At 55.6% G+C, this 20,347-nt stretch overlaps 1 protein-coding gene across 1 annotated transcript in view; it reads right to left on the bottom strand.

The window, feature by feature from the left end:
* The window catches only part of NDRG1 (N-myc downstream regulated 1), a 52,481-nt gene extending 35,678 nt beyond the window's left edge, over positions 1-16,803 (bottom strand). Inside the window, exons 1-3 of the mRNA XM_029923157.1 lie at positions 16,668-16,803; positions 3,110-3,190; positions 123-158 (exon numbers count right to left, since the gene is read on the bottom strand). Coding sequence (XP_029779017.1) covers positions 123-158; positions 3,110-3,172 — 99 coding nt within the window. The 5' untranslated portion in view covers positions 3,173-3,190; positions 16,668-16,803. The remainder of the gene's footprint in view (positions 1-122; positions 159-3,109; positions 3,191-16,667) is intronic.
* Positions 16,804-20,347: the final 3,544 nt, after the last annotated feature.

Genomic DNA, 20,347 nt, shown 5'->3' on the forward strand with positions numbered 1-20,347 from the left:
GCAACTTCCTTCCCTCCCCTCCCCCCAGGGTCCCAACACTGCTCTTGACCAATGGAAGGAAGAAGGAAACAGAAAAGATAGAGCTGGGAAGGGGGATGGGGAAAACCACGCCCTCTACTTGCCTGAACATCAAACTCTTGCAGAAGGCCGGTGATGGTCTGTGGAGAGAGACGAGAGAGAGATGGTCAGCTTTGTCAGTTTCCAGGGAGGGGGGGAAATAATGTTGGAATACAAGGGCCTCTCCAAGCCCTGAGACTATATCCACGCTCGCTCCTCTGTGGGGCCTCACTAATTTCTTACAGAGAGACTTCTTTTCATCTCAAAGAACACAGTCCAGCATAGATGTAAACACATTAACGAGATTCCTTGCGGACTACAGCCTTGGTGAAAAAAGATCCAAAGGTCGAAGCCAGCCACAAGCTTGAGAGATACAGGAATGTCATTTCCTATTGACTAGTCTCCCTGTCTCCACCCACGTGTTACACTTGTAAACTCAAACCTGACCACGTCACTGTCCTTAAAATGTCTTCCATGGTTGTCCCTGTCCCCTAGGGATCAGTAAAAACACGACACCGAGGAGGACGTGGAGCCACACACAGCCAATATTTCCAAGAGACGTTGCCAGCATGCTTTCCTGCCGGCCCTGAGATGGATCCTCTGAAAACAGCCCCAGCCAGACCCCATCACCAGGCACCAGGAAAGAAGACAGCCCAGCGGAGTGAAAAGTAAAAGACGGGAAGGAAATTCACATGTCCCCTTGGGACAGTGGGGCTGGGAGACCAGACTGCAGTGAATGCCCGGCTGCCTGGGGTAAACTGGCGTCACACATCCTGGGCTGGGTAAGGACATCAGGGAGGCTGGTAAGCTCAAGTAGAAGCAGAGGTAGCCGACGTCCACTCTGTTGGTGTGCGTGCCGTAGGAGGAGCAGAAAGACCAGTCTGTATAACCCCCACCTTCAAAGGGTCAACAAGAGTGTAGCTAGACATCAGGAAGAACTTCCCAAAGCAATTCTAATTAAAAAACACTTTGCTGAGGGGTGCCTGGGTGGCTCAGTCGATTAAGTGACAGACTTCAGCTCAGGTCATGATCTCACGGTTCATGGGTTCGAGTCCCACATCAGGCTCTGGGCTGACAGCTCAGAGCCTGGAGCCTGCTTTGGATCCTGTGTCTCCCTCTCTCTCTGGCCCTCCCCCATTCTCACTCTGTCTCCCTCTCTCAAAAATAAATAAACGTTAAAAATTTTTTTTAAAAACCACTTTGCTGAGTCAGTCTAAAGAACTGGAATATTTACTTCCATCAAAACCTTGAAAGAAAAGGCAAATATTCACTTAGAGATGGACGGGTAACCTGCAGTTGATAACCTCTTAGATATTTGTTATGAAAATAAAATTTCCCCAGGATCCCAGGAGGCTGCCTGAAAAATATAAATACCATGTTTAAAAATGCATTTGCCCCTGGACCGAGATTCCACTTCTGAGAATCTATCCTAGAGTTGTGCCTGCACACGAATGAATGACCAACGGCCAAGGTCCCAGTGTTGGCAATACCCATCAGCACTGCTGGCAACAGCAAAGGGTCGGAAAGACCCACATGTGGAGACCCACTGGGCCGATAAAGTTGGTGGCATGCTGTGAAATGGGAAAAGTGTGGACTCGTGTTGGAAAAGGTCTCCAAGCTAGTTCATTAAATGAGTAAAGCAAAGTGTGCTGTACTATTCCGTATGACTTTTTACAAGGGAGAAGTAAGAACATATTGATTCATATTTGTATTACTTAAGGTTAAGACTCTGTCATAGACTCCAATGGCAAAGGAAACGGATTTGGAGCATGGACATGCACAGTATGGATCAGCAAATCATGGCCCTCCCCTATTTGTGTAATAAAGTTTTATTCAAACACAGCAAGCCCATTTGTTCGCATATTGTCTATGGTTCCTTTCATAGGGTAACTGTAAAGCTGGGCAGTTGTGACACATTGAATGGTGTGTAAAGCCTGCGGTGTTTACTGTTTGGCTCTTTGCAGAAGTGATGTGCAGACCCCCTCCCGCCTCCCCCAGGATAGTAACAAGGTCTCTGGCTTCTAATCTCGTCGTGATCTGAACGAACTTGGGCAATTCCCTTCCCATCACAGACTGGTTTCTGTACTTGTAAAATGGGAAGAGAGGATGGCCTCCCACATCCATAATGAAAAGTCCACGAAATAATGGACCGAAAACAGAGCAGCCACATGCAGAGTCCTAAAGGACCTGAGTGAACAGCCCGTTCACCGAAGGCAGGTGGCCTGGGTTTGGCTCCGTGCCTCCCCCTTTATAAGGAAGCAGCGGAGGTCAAATCAACTTCCTGAGACTGCGTTCTCATCTGTAAAATGGGAACAATCACGGAACCAAGCATTGAGCATTGAACTAACCATCATTTTATCCCTTCGATTCCCATGAGAGAACCCATGAAATACAGCCCAGCGGCGGGCGTGCAAGACGTGTGTGGTTCACGTGTGTTAATTATTATTTCTGAAAGCATTAAGTTGGCCTCAGGAGAACTTCACGTTTGAACCTGAGCCTTGTGTTTTCAAGAAGGTGCATCGGGGCGCCTGGGTGGCTCAGTCGGCGAAGAGTCGGACTTCGGCTCAGGTCATGATCTCACAGTTTGTGAGTTCGAGCCCTGCGTTTGGATGTGTGGCGAGGGCTCGGAGCCGGGAGCCTGCTGCAGATTCGGTGTCTCCCTCTCTCTCTGCCCCTCCCCCCTCATGCTCCATCTCTCTCTCAAAAATAAATAAACATTAAAAATCTATTTTTAAAAATAAAAAAAATTAAAGGTGGATCATCACAGGCAACTACAAAGCTCTGTAGGGACTAGGCTATGAATGTAGTTTAAAGTACAACGTCAACTGTGCAAACATAAAGGGTTTTCCAGAAAAGTCCAGGATGGATCATGCCAGGGCAGGGGCTTCTGGTTCCAGAAGGGAGGCCTCCTAGAGGTGAACGTTTGATCAAAAGGTGCTCTCGGACACCAGGGAGCAGCGGACGGCGTATGTGCATGTGCCCGTGGGTTCATAGTCTACGTATACGTAGGAGTGTGCACGGAAGGGGAGCTAGCCGGGGCATCTCCACTCACCTCCCCTTTCTCCACCAAAGGCTTCACCTCGGCGAGGTCCACGTCCTGCAGCTCCCGAGACATGTCCCTGCTGTCACCTGCCTGCAAGGGGACAAAGGCCGGGGGTCAGCACGCAGTTCCCGAGGCCGGGGAGTGAACCTTCGGCAGCTCCTACCTCCCGCACGCTCACTGCAGTCCCGAGGCCCCCAAGCCCGGGGCGCATGTCCCTCCCGCATCAGGGGCCAAGGACATGGATTTCCCGGAATCGCGGACGTAACGACCTTTCTGACAAAATGGATGGACGGACATTCAAACCCGGGTCCTCACAGGCGGTCCCCGGGCCCAACCCCCACACCCAGGACATTTCTCACGGCGTCGTTTTTATCATTAAACTGTGGTCAACATACAACATGACATTCGTTCAGGTGTGCGAGAGAGTGACTGGATGTCTTTATACATTAGGAAACAATCACACAAAGGATTATTGACCATGCTGCCTGTGCTCCTGCACAGCACGTAAGCAGTAAGCTCTCTGATGCTGGCCTAAGCGATATTTTGGGAGTGCCTCCTCAGGCCAGGACGACAAAAGCAAAACTAAACAACCAGGACTGCTCCTTGCCGTGTTTTAGGAGGCAGCCCGCACTGATCCCGGAAGTCAGGCAGCCCCAGGTGGACAGAGAGAAGTCACAGGAGGCCCCCCATGTGCAGGCTCGGCGTGAGCATCATTGCCCTTCATCCTCAAAATCGCCCTAAAAAGGGGGAACCAGACAGACACTCCCCGCCCACCTGTGTGCAGGGCTCTCGGCGGCGTGCTGGCGAGGACAGGGCCAGGCCGGCGGCACCTCCAGCTCAGGGGCTGGACAGGACTGGACATTCAGGGGACTCTGGGAGAAGAAGGACTTTCAAGGCAGCAGGGGGTGGGCACGAGGATGTGGGAGAGCAGGGTGGGGGGCAGGGGTGAGGGATGGAAGGTGAGAGTGGGGATTGGAGAGCAGGGGTGGGGTGAGGGGGCAGGGGGAGAAAGTGAGAGCAGGGATGGGGAGCAGGGGTGGGGGGAAAAGGATGGAGGGAAGGGTGGGGACAGGGGTGAGAGAGCAGGGGTGGGGTGAGGGGGCAGGATGGGAGAAGCAGGATGGGGAGCAGGGTGGGAGAGCAGAGGTGGGGTAAGGGGGCAGGGGGAGTGGTGAGAGCAAGGATGGGAAGCAGGGGTGGTAAGAGCAGGGGCAGGGGCAGGGATGAGGAGGATGAGGGGTGAGAACAGGAATAGGAGATGCAGGACTGGGAGCAAGGGTGGGTGAGCAGGGTGGGCCAGAGGGTCCTGCTTGGCTCTGACATGGCAGGTGACCTCCGCGGAGCCAGGCAGGGCCAGGGTCCTGGACGGTGGAAGGCCACCACAACGGACTCCCTGGGGAGCCGCACTGAGCCCACGTCTGGGCACCTCGTCTGGAAGCGGGGGCATGAGCGTTTATTCCCGGAGGAATCAGACCAGAAGAAAGGAGTGCCCACCGATGCCAGCGCAGAGCACGAAGAACCCAGCGGGTGTTCAGGTGCTGCAGGCAGAGGCCGGGCAGGTGGGAGAGGGTGAGAGAAGGAGTCAGTGACAGAGGGGAGACTGAGGACCCCTGGGGCCCAGACCCAGACCTCCAGCCTCAGGAAAGCTGCTGAAAACCAGCCTGATGGGAGCCCTCGCATTGTTTCTTTCCGTGGGGGGCGGTGGGGTGGAGGGGGGGGTGCCCAGCACCCCAGAGAGAGAGTGCGAGCCTATTACATTTCCAGCCCGGGGCTCCGCTGAAGGCCCGGCTCCTGGGACCCCGGAGAACCCTCCTTGTGAGGCACCTCTCAGAGGCGGCCTGCGCCAGAGCAAGGGCCACACTGCACCCACCCCGTGCCAACACATGGCATTCTGTGGGCGGGTGCCCTGGGATGCTCCGGTCTGGGGCCCCAGCACAATTTTGCCCAGTAGATAACCAGCCCCACAAGAATGCCTTTATGCAGCCTTTGGAGTCTGTGCTCCAGAACATTCTGAAAACAAAGTCGGTTTTATATCCACGAGCATTCCTGGAGGGCTGCCAGCCCGGAGGCAGGAGGCATGAAAAGCAGAGGTCTGTCAGCCTTGCAAATTCAGCGTGTTCATGGTCCCGAGACCCTGGCCCGTGGGACACCTCGCCTACACGGCCTGAGGAACCTTCCAGAAGCCCAGGGCTCTGGCAGCGCCCCCTTTCACGCTGAGAGTGTAAGGGGGCAAGGGCTCCTTCAGGCAGAGCAGCCCCAGCTGTGAGCCCCCAGGACAGGGAGCCTAACCTCTCTTGTTCCCAAAGTTGGACCACAGCTCACTCGCGGAACACGTGCACAGATTTTACGCAGCATAACAGTCATGTCTGTGCTTAACTTCGCTCTTAAATCATCACTAAACCACAAGAGTGAAATGACTTTAAACACGTCTGCATGTTTACGGACTCAAGCATACACCACAGCCCGGTCCAGCGCGGCCAGGTCTTGGCTTCCAGACGCTGTGGTCCCATCGCCGCCCCCACCGGCTCCTTTATTCACCTTCAGACCAGAAAAGGGGAGGATCCTCCTCTTTGCCCCACACCCCTTCTTCCTTCCTACAGCTCGGCTTCCCAGCCCACATGAGGCAGCAGGTCGAAACTGACCAGGCTCCCTTAAATACCAAGTATTGGAGGACTACTAATTTTGAGAGCCCTTGGGGGGCCACGGGGGGCTCAGGTGAGGCCACGAAGAACTGCCATGGTGTTTCTCCAGACAAACAGGTGATTCTGTCCCCCAGGGGACGTTTAGCAATGCCTAGAGACATTCCCGCTGGTCACCAACAGGAGATGCTACTAGTATCTCGTGACCCCACTACTGGTCATCCTGGAACGGCGCCCGTGGGCCGAGTATCTGGGCCCACCTGTCAAGAGCTCTGCGGCTGAGCAAGCGCCCTGGGACTCTGAAGTCTGCGGGGACACTGGACAAAGCAGAGGAAGCTGGAGGCTTCTAACACTAATTGTGCCGGGCAGAGAGAGGACGCTGTGGGTCCAGGCAGCCCTTGGTTAATAAGTGCAAATGTCTCTGCAGGGACGGCTCCCCACGACCACCTTCTGGGTCACTGCCCTGCCCACACCCTGGATACAGACGCATTCCCTGCACCCTGAACCTCCTCCCCGCCCCTGCCACTGACCCCAGCCGCTGGGGCTAACTAAGCCTACCAGGGGCAGAGAGGCAGCTGACTGCTTTCAATTCTGCTGACTTGGGTCCGTCCAGGACCAGCCTTCACCCTACTCTCCTTTGCCTGAACCAACGAACTTTGCAAACGTTAGTTCTAAACCTGTGTGTCTAGAAGAAATTGCATGAGGAAGGTCGATATAGAAAACAGATTTACAGAAGAACCAAAGAAAGCTGACATGTGCTTTGAGTAAAGCCAGTGAAAGGGCCTCACGCCCCCCAGCAGCCCCCACCCCGTGCTCCCCCAGCCCCCACAGGGCTCTGCCACCCCACGCCCCCACGCCCACCCTCAAACCCCATCTGAGCTCCAGGAAGCACGGTTTGAAACAGGGGGTCACTCCGAGGTTGCTTCCAGTACTAGGTTCTTGTGCGCCCAGCACTGAGCCGGGTGTGACAGCACCTGTGACAGTTCCGTGGACAAGGCCCTACTGTGTGAGGAGTCAGGGTCATGGTCATGAACAAACAGACCCAGCCCTGCCCCACCGAGCTCACAGCCCCGCACACCCACCAGGCCCAGGCACAGCTGCCCTGTCCCCCGCCAGGCTACACTCTCCTAGAGTCACGGTGTCCCTCTGGCCACCACCAGGGTCACCGCCTTCACTTTACCAAGGAGGAGGCTGAAGCCCCAGGGGTCGAGGGACCCTCCTGAAATGGCACAAAGCCAGCGGCAGACGGAGTGGCTGGGACGGAGAGCCTCTGACGCCCACCATTACTTCTTCACCACCCTCTTCCTAAACCCGCTGCTTCTAGGGTCCAAGTCCACAGCTTGCAGACCACATGGCTCATTCAAGAAAGCAGCTGCAGCCACACACGTCGCTTTGCAGGCCTGAGGGAGGGATGGGGGGGCCTGGTTGGGAGCGCTCTGGCTGGTGTCCCCACCGTCCGCCCCTGCCAGACGCCACTGGGAGCCCACCTACAGGGGGTCACTCCCCTCAGGCTCCCCGAGGTCCTGCGTGGCTCGGCAGGGTCTCTCCCTGGGCTCAAGGCCGAGTGCTGGACACCAGGTCCTGCCCGGCTCCACCACCGCCTGGAGAGCCCCTACACACCGCATCACATTGAAAAGGGCCAAGGCGATCTTTTAGCGGACGGGGGACAGCGCAAGGACACACGGGGCACTGTGGGTAGGGACCCCAGCAGTCCAGCCTCCAGCCCTCCAGCCCCACCTTGTATGACGTTGGATGGGCGGTACCTGCCATCCCTGTCTCCAAGAAGCACAGACAGACGGACATCCCTCCAGACAGGGAATTAGGCCAGGACAGGTCTCCTTCTGCTAAAACCCGCCACTCAGGGCCAACAACAGGGCTCCAGGCCACAGCACCCACTGCCAGACGCGTTCACTCTCCCCCCTTCTCTCCCCAGGAATTCAGAAGAAACCCACCACAGACAAGTGAAGGGTCACTGGGAGCAGGGGGAAGAACATCATGTACTAGCTCTGCAGTACATAGTACTAGCAAGATATCTAGCCTAGTAGCCTCAGTTTGCTCGTCTGTGAAATGGGTACAATTGCCGCTCCCAGAAAATAGCAAGGTGGCTTAAATTAAATAATGGCACGTAGAATCTGGCACAAAGCATAGTGGCCCTCCTTACCCACCGGGGGAGAGGATACATTCCAAAACCACCCCCCCAGTGGACGCCTAGCACTGTGATAGTACCAAACCCTATACACACCGTTCGCTCCTATATATACACACTGTGATGAAGTGTAATGTACGAATTGGGCACAGTAAGAGGTTCATAATAACTAGTAATAAAATAAAGCAACTGTCACATTATACCGTAACAAAAGCTATGTGAGAATCTCTCTCAAAATACCTTACTGTGCTGCACCTAGCCTTGCTCTTGGGATGGCAGGTGAGGAGATGGGGTGAGGGGGGACGACACGCGCACTGTTGGCCTAGCGTGAGGCCACTGCTGACCTTCCGACCATTTGTCAGAGGCGGGTCCTGTGCCTCTGGACCTCCCGGGTAACTGATCCCGTGGATAAGGGGGCAGCTGCTTAATTCATGAGCGCGTTTTCTTTTCCTGGTCACCACAGAGACCCGCGGGCATCTGTGAGGACACGGCCTGTGCTTTCTACGCCGTCAGTCCCAGAGTAGGTCCAGCACGGAGGAGACCCCACGGAAGCTTGGCAAGTGCCACGTGGGTTTCCGGCGATCAGACCCAGTGCACCACCACGAGCTCTCTCTTCCGTCAGCAGCGTCCATCAGTGAGGAACGGCAGCCCACGGGAAGCTGGGCGAATACCTTTCCGGTTCGATAGACCCAGAAGACAGTCAGTAATTAGTTGGACCTCGTGGGGCTCCGAGGGAAGCCAAAGACCGGCATTGGCCCAGAGAAGGGAAGAACATGACTCCGGGGCGCGGGAGTGGGGGGGCGGGCAGTGGACAGAAGCATGTCGGCCAACGTGAGGCCTCAAGAGAATTGTTAACCGGTCACGGGGGTGGTGAGGGGACACCCAGAGCCTGTGACTCTCAGAAGCCTTGACGGAGCAGAAGGCACACTGGCTTAGGAGTCAGGGCACAGAAATCTGGCCGCTCTAGTCCCACGTGACTTTGGCCAAGTTACCGTCTCCCTCTGGGGGCCTCGGCTTCCCCATCTGCAAAAGACAAAGGATGTGCTCACACACATCATGTGAGAAATGGGGGCTGACGGGAGCCCAGGAGGGAACATGTGCTACATGAGGACAAAAGTGTCCTGCCCGTCTCAGTCCTGCCTGGATCGGCCCGGGGGAAACGGAGTCCCCGTCCTTCTGGCCTCAGACCTCTCCCTGTCTGAAATGCCTGGGCCCCCCTCCGGCTCTGATCTCAGCCAGCGCTGGTTCTCGACCCGGAGGAGCTGTCTGCACACACAGTACTGAGCAGGTTCCCCTGGGCCCCAGAAGTCCCACGAGGTGGGGCAGAGCGGGTGTCTGGCACTGCAACATCCAGGATGAGTCCCGCGGCTCCAGGATGCACCGCGCCCAGCCGGAGTGGCCACGGGGAGGCCACGCAGACTCGCCAAGACGGTAGCACATGAATGATATCTGTGGCATCTACTGGATTCCAAAGCCCGACCTCCCTCTGAACTTCACAGGATCCACAGCACCGTCCTGTTCACCATTTGACAGATAGGGAAACTGAGGCCCGGAGCAGTTCAGAAATGTGCCCCAAGTCTCCAAGCAACAAGCTTGCACAAGAGAATGCAACCTTAAAGGAGAAAGTTGACCTTGAAACCAGCTTGGCCTAAATACGCATGAACAGTGTGCACCCGGCCTTTGTCCAGGTAGGATATCCTCAGGATGAACCGGCAGGTTTTCCTCTGTGGGTCCGTCACCAGCCTCTCCTCCACCTGCAAGTCCCACGGACATGGAGTCCGTGGCCTAGACTTTCCCACTCTCCCTCCCAGCACCCAGAAAACCTCCTGCTGTGAGCTCTCCCCCAGGAGCCTTCCTGATGCAGCCTTTCCGGGACTTTGAAATAGTGTTCACTGCGCTGTTCTGTTTGTTCCTCAAGGAGGTCCCTGGCAGAAGGGTGGATATTAATGTCCCAGCTTACAGATGGGTAACCTGAGGCTCAAAGGCAAAGGCCCACATGACTCCCTAAAGGCCGGCACCCACTCTTTCCACGTGGGTGCATGCGTGGGGAGCAGGGCGGTCGGACAGCAGCCTCGTGGAGGCCTCGAGCGAAGCAGAGAAAGAGGCAGCCCAGGCGGGAATGTCAGCCACTTGCATCGATTCTGAATGTCAGCCACTGGCCCAGATTTTGTCCCCTCCGTCACAAGCCTGGTTTCAAAGCCACATGAAAGTGGCGTTCTTTCCAGCACACTGGGCTCTTTATAGAACAGAATTTGAAGGGGGGGGGGGGGGGGGGGGGTGGAAATCAATGTGTGCGGCTGCGGTCAGGAAGAGCATCTCCCCCGAATACCGCAATCCCCGAAGGTTCTAGAGAACAGACCTCAAGGAGAGCGGCCTTGGGGTAGGCCTTGGATACTGCCGCCCTACTGTGCGTACCACTCTTTCTTGCCAGAGAGGTTCTGAAGTCAAGCTACAAGGCAGTTCACGGGTTCTCTCGATATTTCCTGGACCTTTTGAAACTCAAGGCTCTGGGGAGGGTGAAGAGGAGGGTGTCCTTCACTCTCAAGGCTTTCCTTATGTAATCAGCCTAGTCAGCGACACGGACCGACTTCCTGAACCTTCAAGAAAGTTCTCCAGTTTAGGGAACTAAAGGCGAGAACAGGGCTCTCCGAGTCAATAAAACAGTACAAATGCCATGCAGAGGAAAGAGCCAGACTGGGAATTCCTGGAGGGCCCCTTCCTGCCCTGCAAGGAGCCTGAAACTCAGCAGGCATTCAAGGAATTGTTTGATAACCAAGAAAAGAAAAAGGAATCTCCCAAAACAAGGCAGACCGCTGCTGCACACACTCCCTGGGCACCGGAGCTAGAGCTGAAGTGGGACCTCCTCTCCGGGTTCAACCAGAGCACAGAACTAGCCAGAGGGTCCAGGACACAGAGCAGGAAGAGGGAGGTGTTGGCCATCCAGCGCCACCCACCCCCTCTCTCCAGCACCGCCCGGGGATCTTCCTGAAAGTTCTCAGTGGAGTTCTGGCAGCCCGATCAATTTGCTTGGCAAAGAGAAGACCGGGGACAAGCAGAACAACAGAAAGTCCAAAGGAGGACCCTGGGAGGATTGAAGGATTTTCCCTCAAATCTGCGGGACAAGCTGCACGGGATGGTCTGTGAGATAATGTGTTGAACGTACACACACACAGAGCCAATGTTAGCACAGGGCATGGACACAGACTCTTCTTACAAAACCCTTGGTCCCAGAGATCCCATGATTGCCACACAGACAGGATCCTTCCTGGAAATGGTCTCGCTGCTTCTATCTGAATGCCTTTCCGATCTTTCCTACACAAGATGGCCCGAGTTATTTCCTTAATCAAGGAGGGTTTCATCTGACCAACATTAACTGAGTGCCTACTAGGTCTACAGGAAAAGGGTAAGTAGAAACTCAGCCCAGGGGCGCCTGGGTGGCTCAGTCGGTTAAGCGTCCGGCTTTGGCTCAGGTCATGATCTCACGGTTTGTGGATTTGAGCCCCGCGTCGGGCTCTGTGCTGACAGCCAGCTCAGAGCCTAGAGCCTGCTTCACATTCTGTATATCCCTCTCTCTCTGACCCTCCCCTGCTCGCACTGTCTTTCTCTCAAAAATAAAATAAAAACCATAAAAAAAAATTTAAGAGACTCAGCCCAGAATGATCCAAGGAGGGTACCCACCCCGGCACCCCTGGAGGGGAAAGCCAGAGAGGGTGTTCTGGGGAAAGGAGGCAAGTTCAATACTGAGAAAGACAGAGGAGAGGAAGTCAGGGTTCCCAGCTGGGAGTCCACAGAACTGACTACCTCTTAAGATTGCTGCTGATACCCACATTTGGGTGGTGCCCAGAATCTTCTCAAAGCCAAGGGAGTAAAGCTAGGATTGGATGGGGAGCAGGATGGAGTCCCATCCACCTGTCTCTCTTTTTTTAATGTTTTATTTATTTTTGATGCAGAGGGAGACAGAGCATGAGAGGGGGAGGGGGAGGGGCAGAGAGAGAGGGAGACACAGAACCGGAGCAGGCTCCAGGCTCTGAGCTGTCATCACAGAGCCCGATGTGGGGCTCAAACTCACAAACAAGAGATCATGACCTGAGCCAAAGTCAAAGGCTTAGCCTACTGAGCCACCCAGGAGCCCTCCAACCCATCTCCTCAAGCAGAGCTGCACACAGGTGTACAAATCCCCACTTGTACTGAGGTTGCCACAGGTTTAAGAGGAGAAAAAGGGTAAAATAAAAGATGAACTCCCGAGCAGGCCATTCAAGGCCCCCAGGAGACTAATGAGCCTCATCTCCTATCAGCTCAGTTGGAGGAACACCCTGTTAGGACTGGAAAAGCCTAGAAGGCAGAGCCCGGCAGGAAAGGGGTGGGGGCAGGTCTTCAATATACATTAGAGGGCAAGTCAAAGATTGGATCACACAGAAAGGTCCCTTGGTGGACCTGAATTCGTAATCTGTTCTGTTCTATAGTGCAAAATCAGACTCCCCGAGCTTCCCTAAGGGGAGCACACCTCATCTCTCACAACAGACCCCTGGGGAACTGGGCTCCCACACACCCAAGTTCCCAGTCCCTCCACACATCCACCTCCAAGAAGCCTGGGCTGGTGTGGGAGGAGGCCAAGAGAGTATCTGAAAACTCACCTCCAGCTCTGCAGCAGACACTGCCTTCCGGCCATCTCTGGTCTCCAAATGGAAACAGGAGAAAGTAGAAAGGCAGGCCTGGGACCAGACTGAGATCAGGGAGGTAGGAAGGGGAGCAGGAAATACATCCAGAGAGCCAAGTCCATGGTCCAGAAGGGTCTGGGTGGGAAAGGTCAACACCGGAGGGAAAGGTCCAGCGTGGCTCACCTGGAACAGAGCCCCACTCACTTGATTTTAGACATGCAAGTCACCTGCCCAACCCTCAGTTTTTTGACCTGAGAAATGACAAGAATGTCTCCCTATCTTTCAACTGAATGAGGTGATACACTGAAACCACCAGGCACCTTAGCCAGGTAAGAGCCGTTTACGGAGCACCGCGGTCTGGTGACACAGGAGTATGACGTGGCCTCTCCTTTCCTTTTCCTCTCACCGATCATTCTAGGGCATATGCCCTCGACCCTGGCTGCCTTCATTGTTTTTTATAATTATTTTAATTTTTAAAAACTTTTTAAATTTTTTTATAGTTTATTGTCAAGTTGGTTTCCATATAACACCCAGTGCTCTTCCCCAATTTAATTTTTTTTCAGTGTTTATTTTTGAAAGAGCGAGAGAGGCAGACTGTAAGTGGGGAAGGGGTGGAGAGAGAGGGAAAGATGGAATTGGAAACAGGCTCCAGGCCCTGAGCTGTCAGCACAGAGTCCATCGGGCCTGAACCCACGAACTGTGTGATCATCACCTGAGTTGAAGTTGGACCCCCACCCAGGCACCCAACCCTGGCTGCCTTCAGTATGCCCTACCTCAAATCCAGCGCAGGGAACCCTAAAATGGTGCAGATTCCTGGCTCCTACCAGACTTGCAGGGCCTGGAAATCTGCCTTTCAGACAAGGTTCATTCCATTTTTTATGCAGTCTGCGGAAGCTTAGTTTTTTTTTTGGAAGAACTTCAAGAAGCAAAACAGGAGTTCAGCACTTGCAGGCAGTCTCAGTGGCCTGGGTAAGCTTGGGACAAAGTCCCTGACACTGATTGCCAAGGAAGTGCCTTGAGTAATGTAATTTGTGAGAATCTTGGACAGCAAACACCTACACGGTGTTCCCACATGCCCAGCACTATACTCAGCTCTTCACATGGATTAACTCGGTTAATATTTACATGTCTCCATGAGACTGTGTCTGTCACTCCCACATTACCAGAGAGGAAACTGAGGCAGGGAGCTCCTGTCTGCATCTCTGGACATTTCATTCCAGTGTTTTCAGGCAGCCCAACATGCGGTCATGAAAAAGAAGAAAGGCTTGGGAGTCTGACTCTCTGGGCCCAAAGCCTGGCGCTCCCACTTTCAGCCAGGTGGCCATAAGCAAGTCCCTTAAACTCTGAGCCTCATTTCTCCAGTCTACTCAATGGAGCAGAGACAGCTCAGGCAGAGCTCTCCCAGGGATGAGAGGGGAAGCAGGGATGCAGCAGCTGACTAGGAGAGTGAAAGCCCTGCCCCCCTGCCCCCTCCCAGCCTGAGTCAGGCCTCCTCCCCACCAGAGTCTTAGATGCTGAGTCATCACCCTGACTTCCTTTTTCCAAGGCACAGCGACTTTGAGTCACTCCTTGGATGGGATTCTCCAGAGTTGGGTCCCAAGGAAGAAATGCAGCTTCGGGCCACCAGAAAAACACAATGCGATCTTTCTTCCCCATCCAAGCCCAGGCAAGCCAAGTTTCTTGAGCCTGAGGGGCAGGAGGTGGGGGAGAGGCCCCAGCTCTGTTCAGATCGAAGGTCCCACCTGGAGGGGGCGCCAGAACCCAGTCCACCACCGCTAAGCAAGGCTGCAGCCCCTGCTCCCTAGTCTGATTCTAAACTCTCAAGAGCATCTGATTTACATGAAATAAATAAATGATGACCACATTCTGCCTAGAAAGTTTCCTCGCCGGAAACTGAGTGAAGATCCTATTTATTTTTGCCCCTCTCATAGCGGAGGGGCAGACATCATGACAAAGGACCCCTTTTGCCCCCTTCAATCCCAACCAGAGGGGTCCAGAAGGTCAAGTTCCGGCTCTGTCTCAGCCTTGACAAGTCGTACCCTGTCTCTGGGCCTCAGTTTCCATCTGTAAAATGGGAAGAAGTTGGAAACTTATGTGGGTTTTCAGTTCCATTCCAAATTATCAAACCAATAGGTAGTAATCCTGAATGTGCATGTCGCTCCAAGAGCTCTCCCTCTGGGGAGAGAAGACCCCAATAGGTGCTCCAAGATTTCTCTGAAAGGCCAAATTGAACACGGCCACCCCAAACGTCAACTGCCTGCTTGGGACTATTAGAGCAGAATCTGGCAGAGGGAAGGAGTCATTCCATTCAGTGCCAGGCCCTGGGCCAGGTACAGGTTACAAGAGGAAGCAGGCAAAGCCTTCCTTCTCAGCCTCTTGTGGGGGGACAAAGTCCCACAGAACTAAGTCACAGGTGAGGGGACTTAATAGGTTTGACTCCTTACACCAGGGCAGGGTCCCTCCGGCAGTTCCCTACCCCTTCCTGATCCCCTCTACCTCCTCCTCCGGGGACCCCCACCCCTGTGCCACAAGCCACACCAGCACCCCCACCCCCACACCTGCACTTGTCCCCCAGACGGGTGAGCCCTTTGCAGGCAGGTGCTGGGGGTTGCACTCTCTGTACTTTCTTATTTCAACGCACATTAGTGAGACTCGGTACAGACGCAGGATTTCTGTACAGGAGGCCCGCTGGCGGGTGTGCCTTGACACTGCATTTTCACGCAAGAACGCAGTTTTGTAGGTAGATATCTTGTTTATTGGATAACATGAAGTATGGCGGACAGACGTGATGAAGAGAATCAAACTCTCCAGTGTGGCCACGGGCTCAACTCTCTATGCATCTTCAGTCTCTCCCAGGGAACTTAGAGGAAGCGCCCAGGACCTCCGTGAAGAGCTGAGCTCCGGGCCGCCCCCACTGGCTGCCAGGCACCTCCCCCTTTCCAGCCACAGACGGGTGCTGCCGCTGACCCACAGGGACATCCGACAGCAGAGGCGACAGACGGGAGAGTGTGCGGCGGGCAAGAAAAGGATCCACTAAATCCAGCTTCAGTCGCTATAGTGACAGAGGCGGTGATGGCGCCTTTGCCCCGGGCCCGCCGCAGTCCTCACCGCCCCCACCTCCCGCCCCAGGCTGAATCAGGGACCCCGGAGCCATTCCAGCTGTTAGTCCCCGCGGAGGGCCAGAGAGGCGGGTCCCGGAGGCTGTGAGGCCAGAAGTGCGGGGGAGGTGGGCGGAGGCGAAAATGACGCCACTCGCAGCCCAGGCCAGCGCTGGGCCGCCGCTAACCCATACGACGCCTCCGGAGCAGGTCACCTCTTCCGCGCCACCACAGCGCCAACCCCGGGCCACCGCGCCGCCACAGCGCCAACCCCAGGCCACCTAGGGGTGCGCACCTGCCGGGAGGCGCTGGCGGACACTGGCTCCCGCGCGCACCGCACGCGTCGCGTTACACCCGCCCCCCCCACTACACACACACACACACACACACACACACACACACCCCACCCCGGCTTCGAGGCGTAATCGGCCCCCGCCCCCTCAGATGCAAATTGGTTCAGGGTTCGGTCTAGAACCCAGACACACCCACGCCCCTTTTTCCAGCCTCAGCCCGCAGCTCTCCCGACCAACCTCCTTTCTACACGCGCGCGCGCAAGCCCTCCTCCCCCAGACACCCCACTCCGAGGACACACCCCATCCCCAACACACACGCGCGCGGGCGCGCAAACACACACACACACACACTCGAGCACTCTCCCAGGCCCTCCTCCGGCTCCCAGTTCCAGCGCGCCCTCGGGCCCGCGGGCCAGCTGTGACTCCCGGGTGTCTTTGGGAAGCGCAATCCAGGTGTTCTCCGGCCGGCTCTCCCCCAGTCCCCGAGCCCCAGGATCCCACTTTCCCGGCTGGGGAAAGGTGAGCGGGAACCTGTCTTTTTTCCTCCTCTTCCGAATCGAATCCCCCCCTTCCCTCCAGCGGCGGCCACGCCCCAAAGCCCCTCCAGGCGCCCGCGCCGCAGGGTCGCCACACACTTGCAGCTCGCGGGCCACAATGGGCAGTCCAGAAGCTGCAGCAGCACCCATGGGCGATCAATGCCCCCTGCCCCGCAGGAAGAGGGTGTCGGGCTTACCTAAGCTACGGGGAGAAAGGCAAGAGGAGCCGGAGCTCGGCTGGGGGCGCGGCGGCCAGCGGGCGCGGAGGTGTGCGGTGAGGATGGGCGTGCGCCCCAGAAGCGGCGCGGGCAGCCAGGCGAGGTTTGTTTATGCCCGAGCTGCAGGCGACTTTATAGGCGCCGCTGCCCCGCCCCCACACTCGCCCCGCCCCGCCCCTCCCGAGCCCGCACGCCGCGAGGACACACCCCTAGCCCGCTCCCTCCTCCCTCGGCGCTCCTCCAGCTCCCGCCAGCTAGCCCGGCCCGTCTGGGCCGGGCTGAGCGCGCAGCCGCCCGCCTGAACCGCTGCCTGTTGCGCAAGCCTTTGTAGGGGCGCGGCGGGGAGGGGCCTCCCAGCCCAGGCTGCGGTTCGGCTCGGCGGTCGCCTCTCTCGCTCGAAAGCCAGGCCCTCCGCGTGTGCAGCAGGCGCGTGTTCCCCGGGGGAAAACGATCGTATGCTCGCGAGTGGGCACGTGCACGCTCGTGCGTGTGCATTTCCGGTGTGTCTCCGGGAGACCGAACGGCCCCCTCTGTGACTCCGAGGTTCTTGGCGGAGCCCCATTGCACCGAACGGCCCCCTCTGTGTCTCCGAGGTTCTTGGCGGAGCCCCATTGCGCCACGCCCTGACATCCCACTTCCTCCGAGTCTCAAGATCTTCGCTCCGAGCCCCATTTAACCGCCTTCCCGCAGCGGCCTCCTTGGCCTCCTTGCGACCGCTCCCCGCGGGGGGGGGAAAGGTGCCCCTGGTTGCTTCCTCTCTCCGCTGAAACTCTCGCTCCCCGAGAATCCCATCCATCTGGTCCGCCCCACCGGCTCATCCGGGCGCCGCCCAACCTCTGCGTCTCCCCAGTTCCAAGCCCACCAGTCCTTGTAGTTTCCCGCCCTTGGCGTTCCCTTCCCTGGGAGCTAGGGCTGGGAGGGTCCTTACTTATCCCTCCCTCTCCTGCTTCCCCGTACTTGACCCCCAGCACCCTTTCCACCCTTAGCTGTCCTCCTCAGGTGCCTTGTTTCTGTTTAAAGATGGTCTCCGGGAGCGCCTGGGTGGCTCAGGCGGTTAAGCCTCCCGTCTCAGGTCGTGATCTCACGTTTCTGGGTTCGAGTCCCACGTCGGGCTCTGTGCTGACAGGTCAAAGCCTGGAGCCTGCTTCCAATTCTCTGTGTGTGTCTCTCTCTGTCCCTCCCCGCTCATGCGCTGTCTCTCTGTCTCAAAAATAAATAAAACATTAAAAAAAATTTTTTTAGGATAATCTCCCTGTTCTCAATCCACACTGCATATTAGAATCCCCGGAGGAACTTTTTTTTTTTAAGGTGCGTGCCAGGGCCACATGCTAAACCAGGTTAATCAGAACATTAGGGAGCTCCTGGAGGTGGTTTTAAGGCGCAGCCACGTGAGAACCACTGGACTGGAAGAACATTATTTTATAAGTAAAGGAACACCCTGTCACTGTCCCCAAGCCCCTGCCAGGACTTGCATTTGCAGGCTCTGATCATCTTCCCCCGCCTTTTCTCTTCTGGCTGATGGTGAACCGGTTCCCTCCACCTGCCCATGCTTTGCTCAAGCCAACGGACCTGGCTTTCTGCACATCCCATCTGCCTCCATGCACCCTAACATTTACTTATCCTGTTCTCCCACAAATATTTACTGAGCCACTGTCATGAGCCAGGTTCTGTGCTCAGCCACTGGGAAAAGAACCGAAAAGGCAAAGTTCTTGCCCTGAGGGGCATGATAGGAGACGGAGGCTCTGATTCCCCATCCATACAACAAGAAGGCCACACGGAGCCCATTCATTTGGTACCTGGATCAAGCGCCTACTACGTCCAGGCACTGTCTTAGACACTGAGATACGGTCGTGACCAAAAATTTGCTTCCTCCAACCCCCCCCCTGCTATTTGAAGACCTTCCCAGATCTAGCAGTCTTTGACCGCACTCACATACATCTGGTTTCCCTTACCTCCTCCATTTTGGCTTTCAACAAACAGTTAATGAGCACCTATGGTTTGTTACCTGCCAAAGACACAGAGTCAAGTTCAAAACTATGGAGGAGGCTGCCTACTCCTTCAATAACACATTAAAACGCTAGTGTGTGCACTGAAGGAGGGCATTTGGCCAAGAGAAGCCGTTTCGTGCCCCCTTTGAGGAAGTCTTTGGGCACAGAGCCACAGAGCAACACAGACCTGCAGCCAGGGTCCCAGAGTCGCTCAACGGGAACCTCAACATTCCAGAAGGCAATGAGCAGAGAACAAATTCAGGGACAGGGGACGGAAGGTGCCAGAGACAGAGGGAGGAGAAGAAGTGGAACAGTGGAGTCCAAAATTAGCGAGCTGAGGCATTCTCAAATGAGGTCGCAAGGAGATAATTGCAGAGTCCAAATCGGCTTGGAGAAGGTGCCCCTGACCCCACGCCTCCTCTCCCACAGACCCGACACAGCCAGCTCCCCCAAGGTGGCCACACGTAGGAAAGACTGACTTTGGCTCAAGTCCAGATGCACGCACAATTAAAGTTGCCCACCCCACAGAGCCGCCCACACTTCTGCGCCCCCAGCCAGGACCCGCCAAGGTGGCAGAAGCCCTTGGAGCCAAATGTGGGTGCAAGTGAGTTGTGCTGTTTAAAGTATTTCTTTTTCTCGCTGGTCAGCAATAGAATTAGATTTGCCTAGCAAATACATGTGGGCTGCAATCCATCACAGCATGAGATTGGAGCTTCTGGACGAATGTCCTCTGGAAATGTCTGTTTGGCAACACCTTAAATTTTATCACAGAACATCTGGACCAGAAGGACATTCGGGCACATCGATTCCCCACCCTTTCTTGGAATGTGTTGGTACTCAGGGTTGAGAGAGACCGGAAGAAAGCTGGAGTTCAGGAGAATGACACCTGCTTCTCATACTTAGGGGCTGGGACACCTGGGCAGTCACCCCACCTCCCTGCACCTCCGTCTCCTTCACATGCACATGGGAGAGATGCCGTCAGACCTTCTCACCACAATTATGAGCCTGATGCCAGGGTGCCGTATCTCCTTCCGGTTAGGATGAGGAAATGTCCCTGAAAAGCTAGCCTCTCCAGCGCCAGTACTGGGCCCCGACTCCATCCTTCGGAATCTCCATCTCCCTCTCTTCCGGGTCATTCTAACCAGGGAGTACGCACTCCGTGCAATTCAGGACCCTTCCTATTACCCCAGGTGCCCTACCTTCTTTCCCACGGCCTCCACCAACTGAACTACTCTAACTAGATGTCCACACATACCCCTCCACGTCCTTCTGTCCCCTTCCCTTTACTTTGAAGCATTTTATTTATCAAGTTCCTGGCCGAATAATTCTGCAAATCTTGTTAGGGAAACTGATAGCTTTCCCCACCCTCCCGGCCTCACAAACTCTACATCCCTGGGCAAGTGCTTTGATTTCCTGCCTCAGCCTCCTCATCAAAGGAAAGGAAAAAAAAAAAAAACAAGACAAAACAAAAATAAACAAACAAAGGTGCCTGGATGGCTCAATCAGTTAAGCATCTGACTCTTGATTTTGGCTCTTGATCTCTTGGTCTTGATCTCTGAATCGTACGATCAAGCTCGGCGCCGAGCATGAAGCCTGCTTAATACTCTCTCTCTCCCTCCCTCCCCCTCTCTCTCTCTGCCCCTCCCCTGCTCACTCTTGCTTGCTCTCTAA

Source organism: Suricata suricatta, chromosome 15 (assembly GCF_006229205.1).
Source record: "Suricata suricatta isolate VVHF042 chromosome 15, meerkat_22Aug2017_6uvM2_HiC, whole genome shotgun sequence".
NCBI lineage: Eukaryota > Metazoa > Chordata > Mammalia > Carnivora > Herpestidae > Suricata > Suricata suricatta.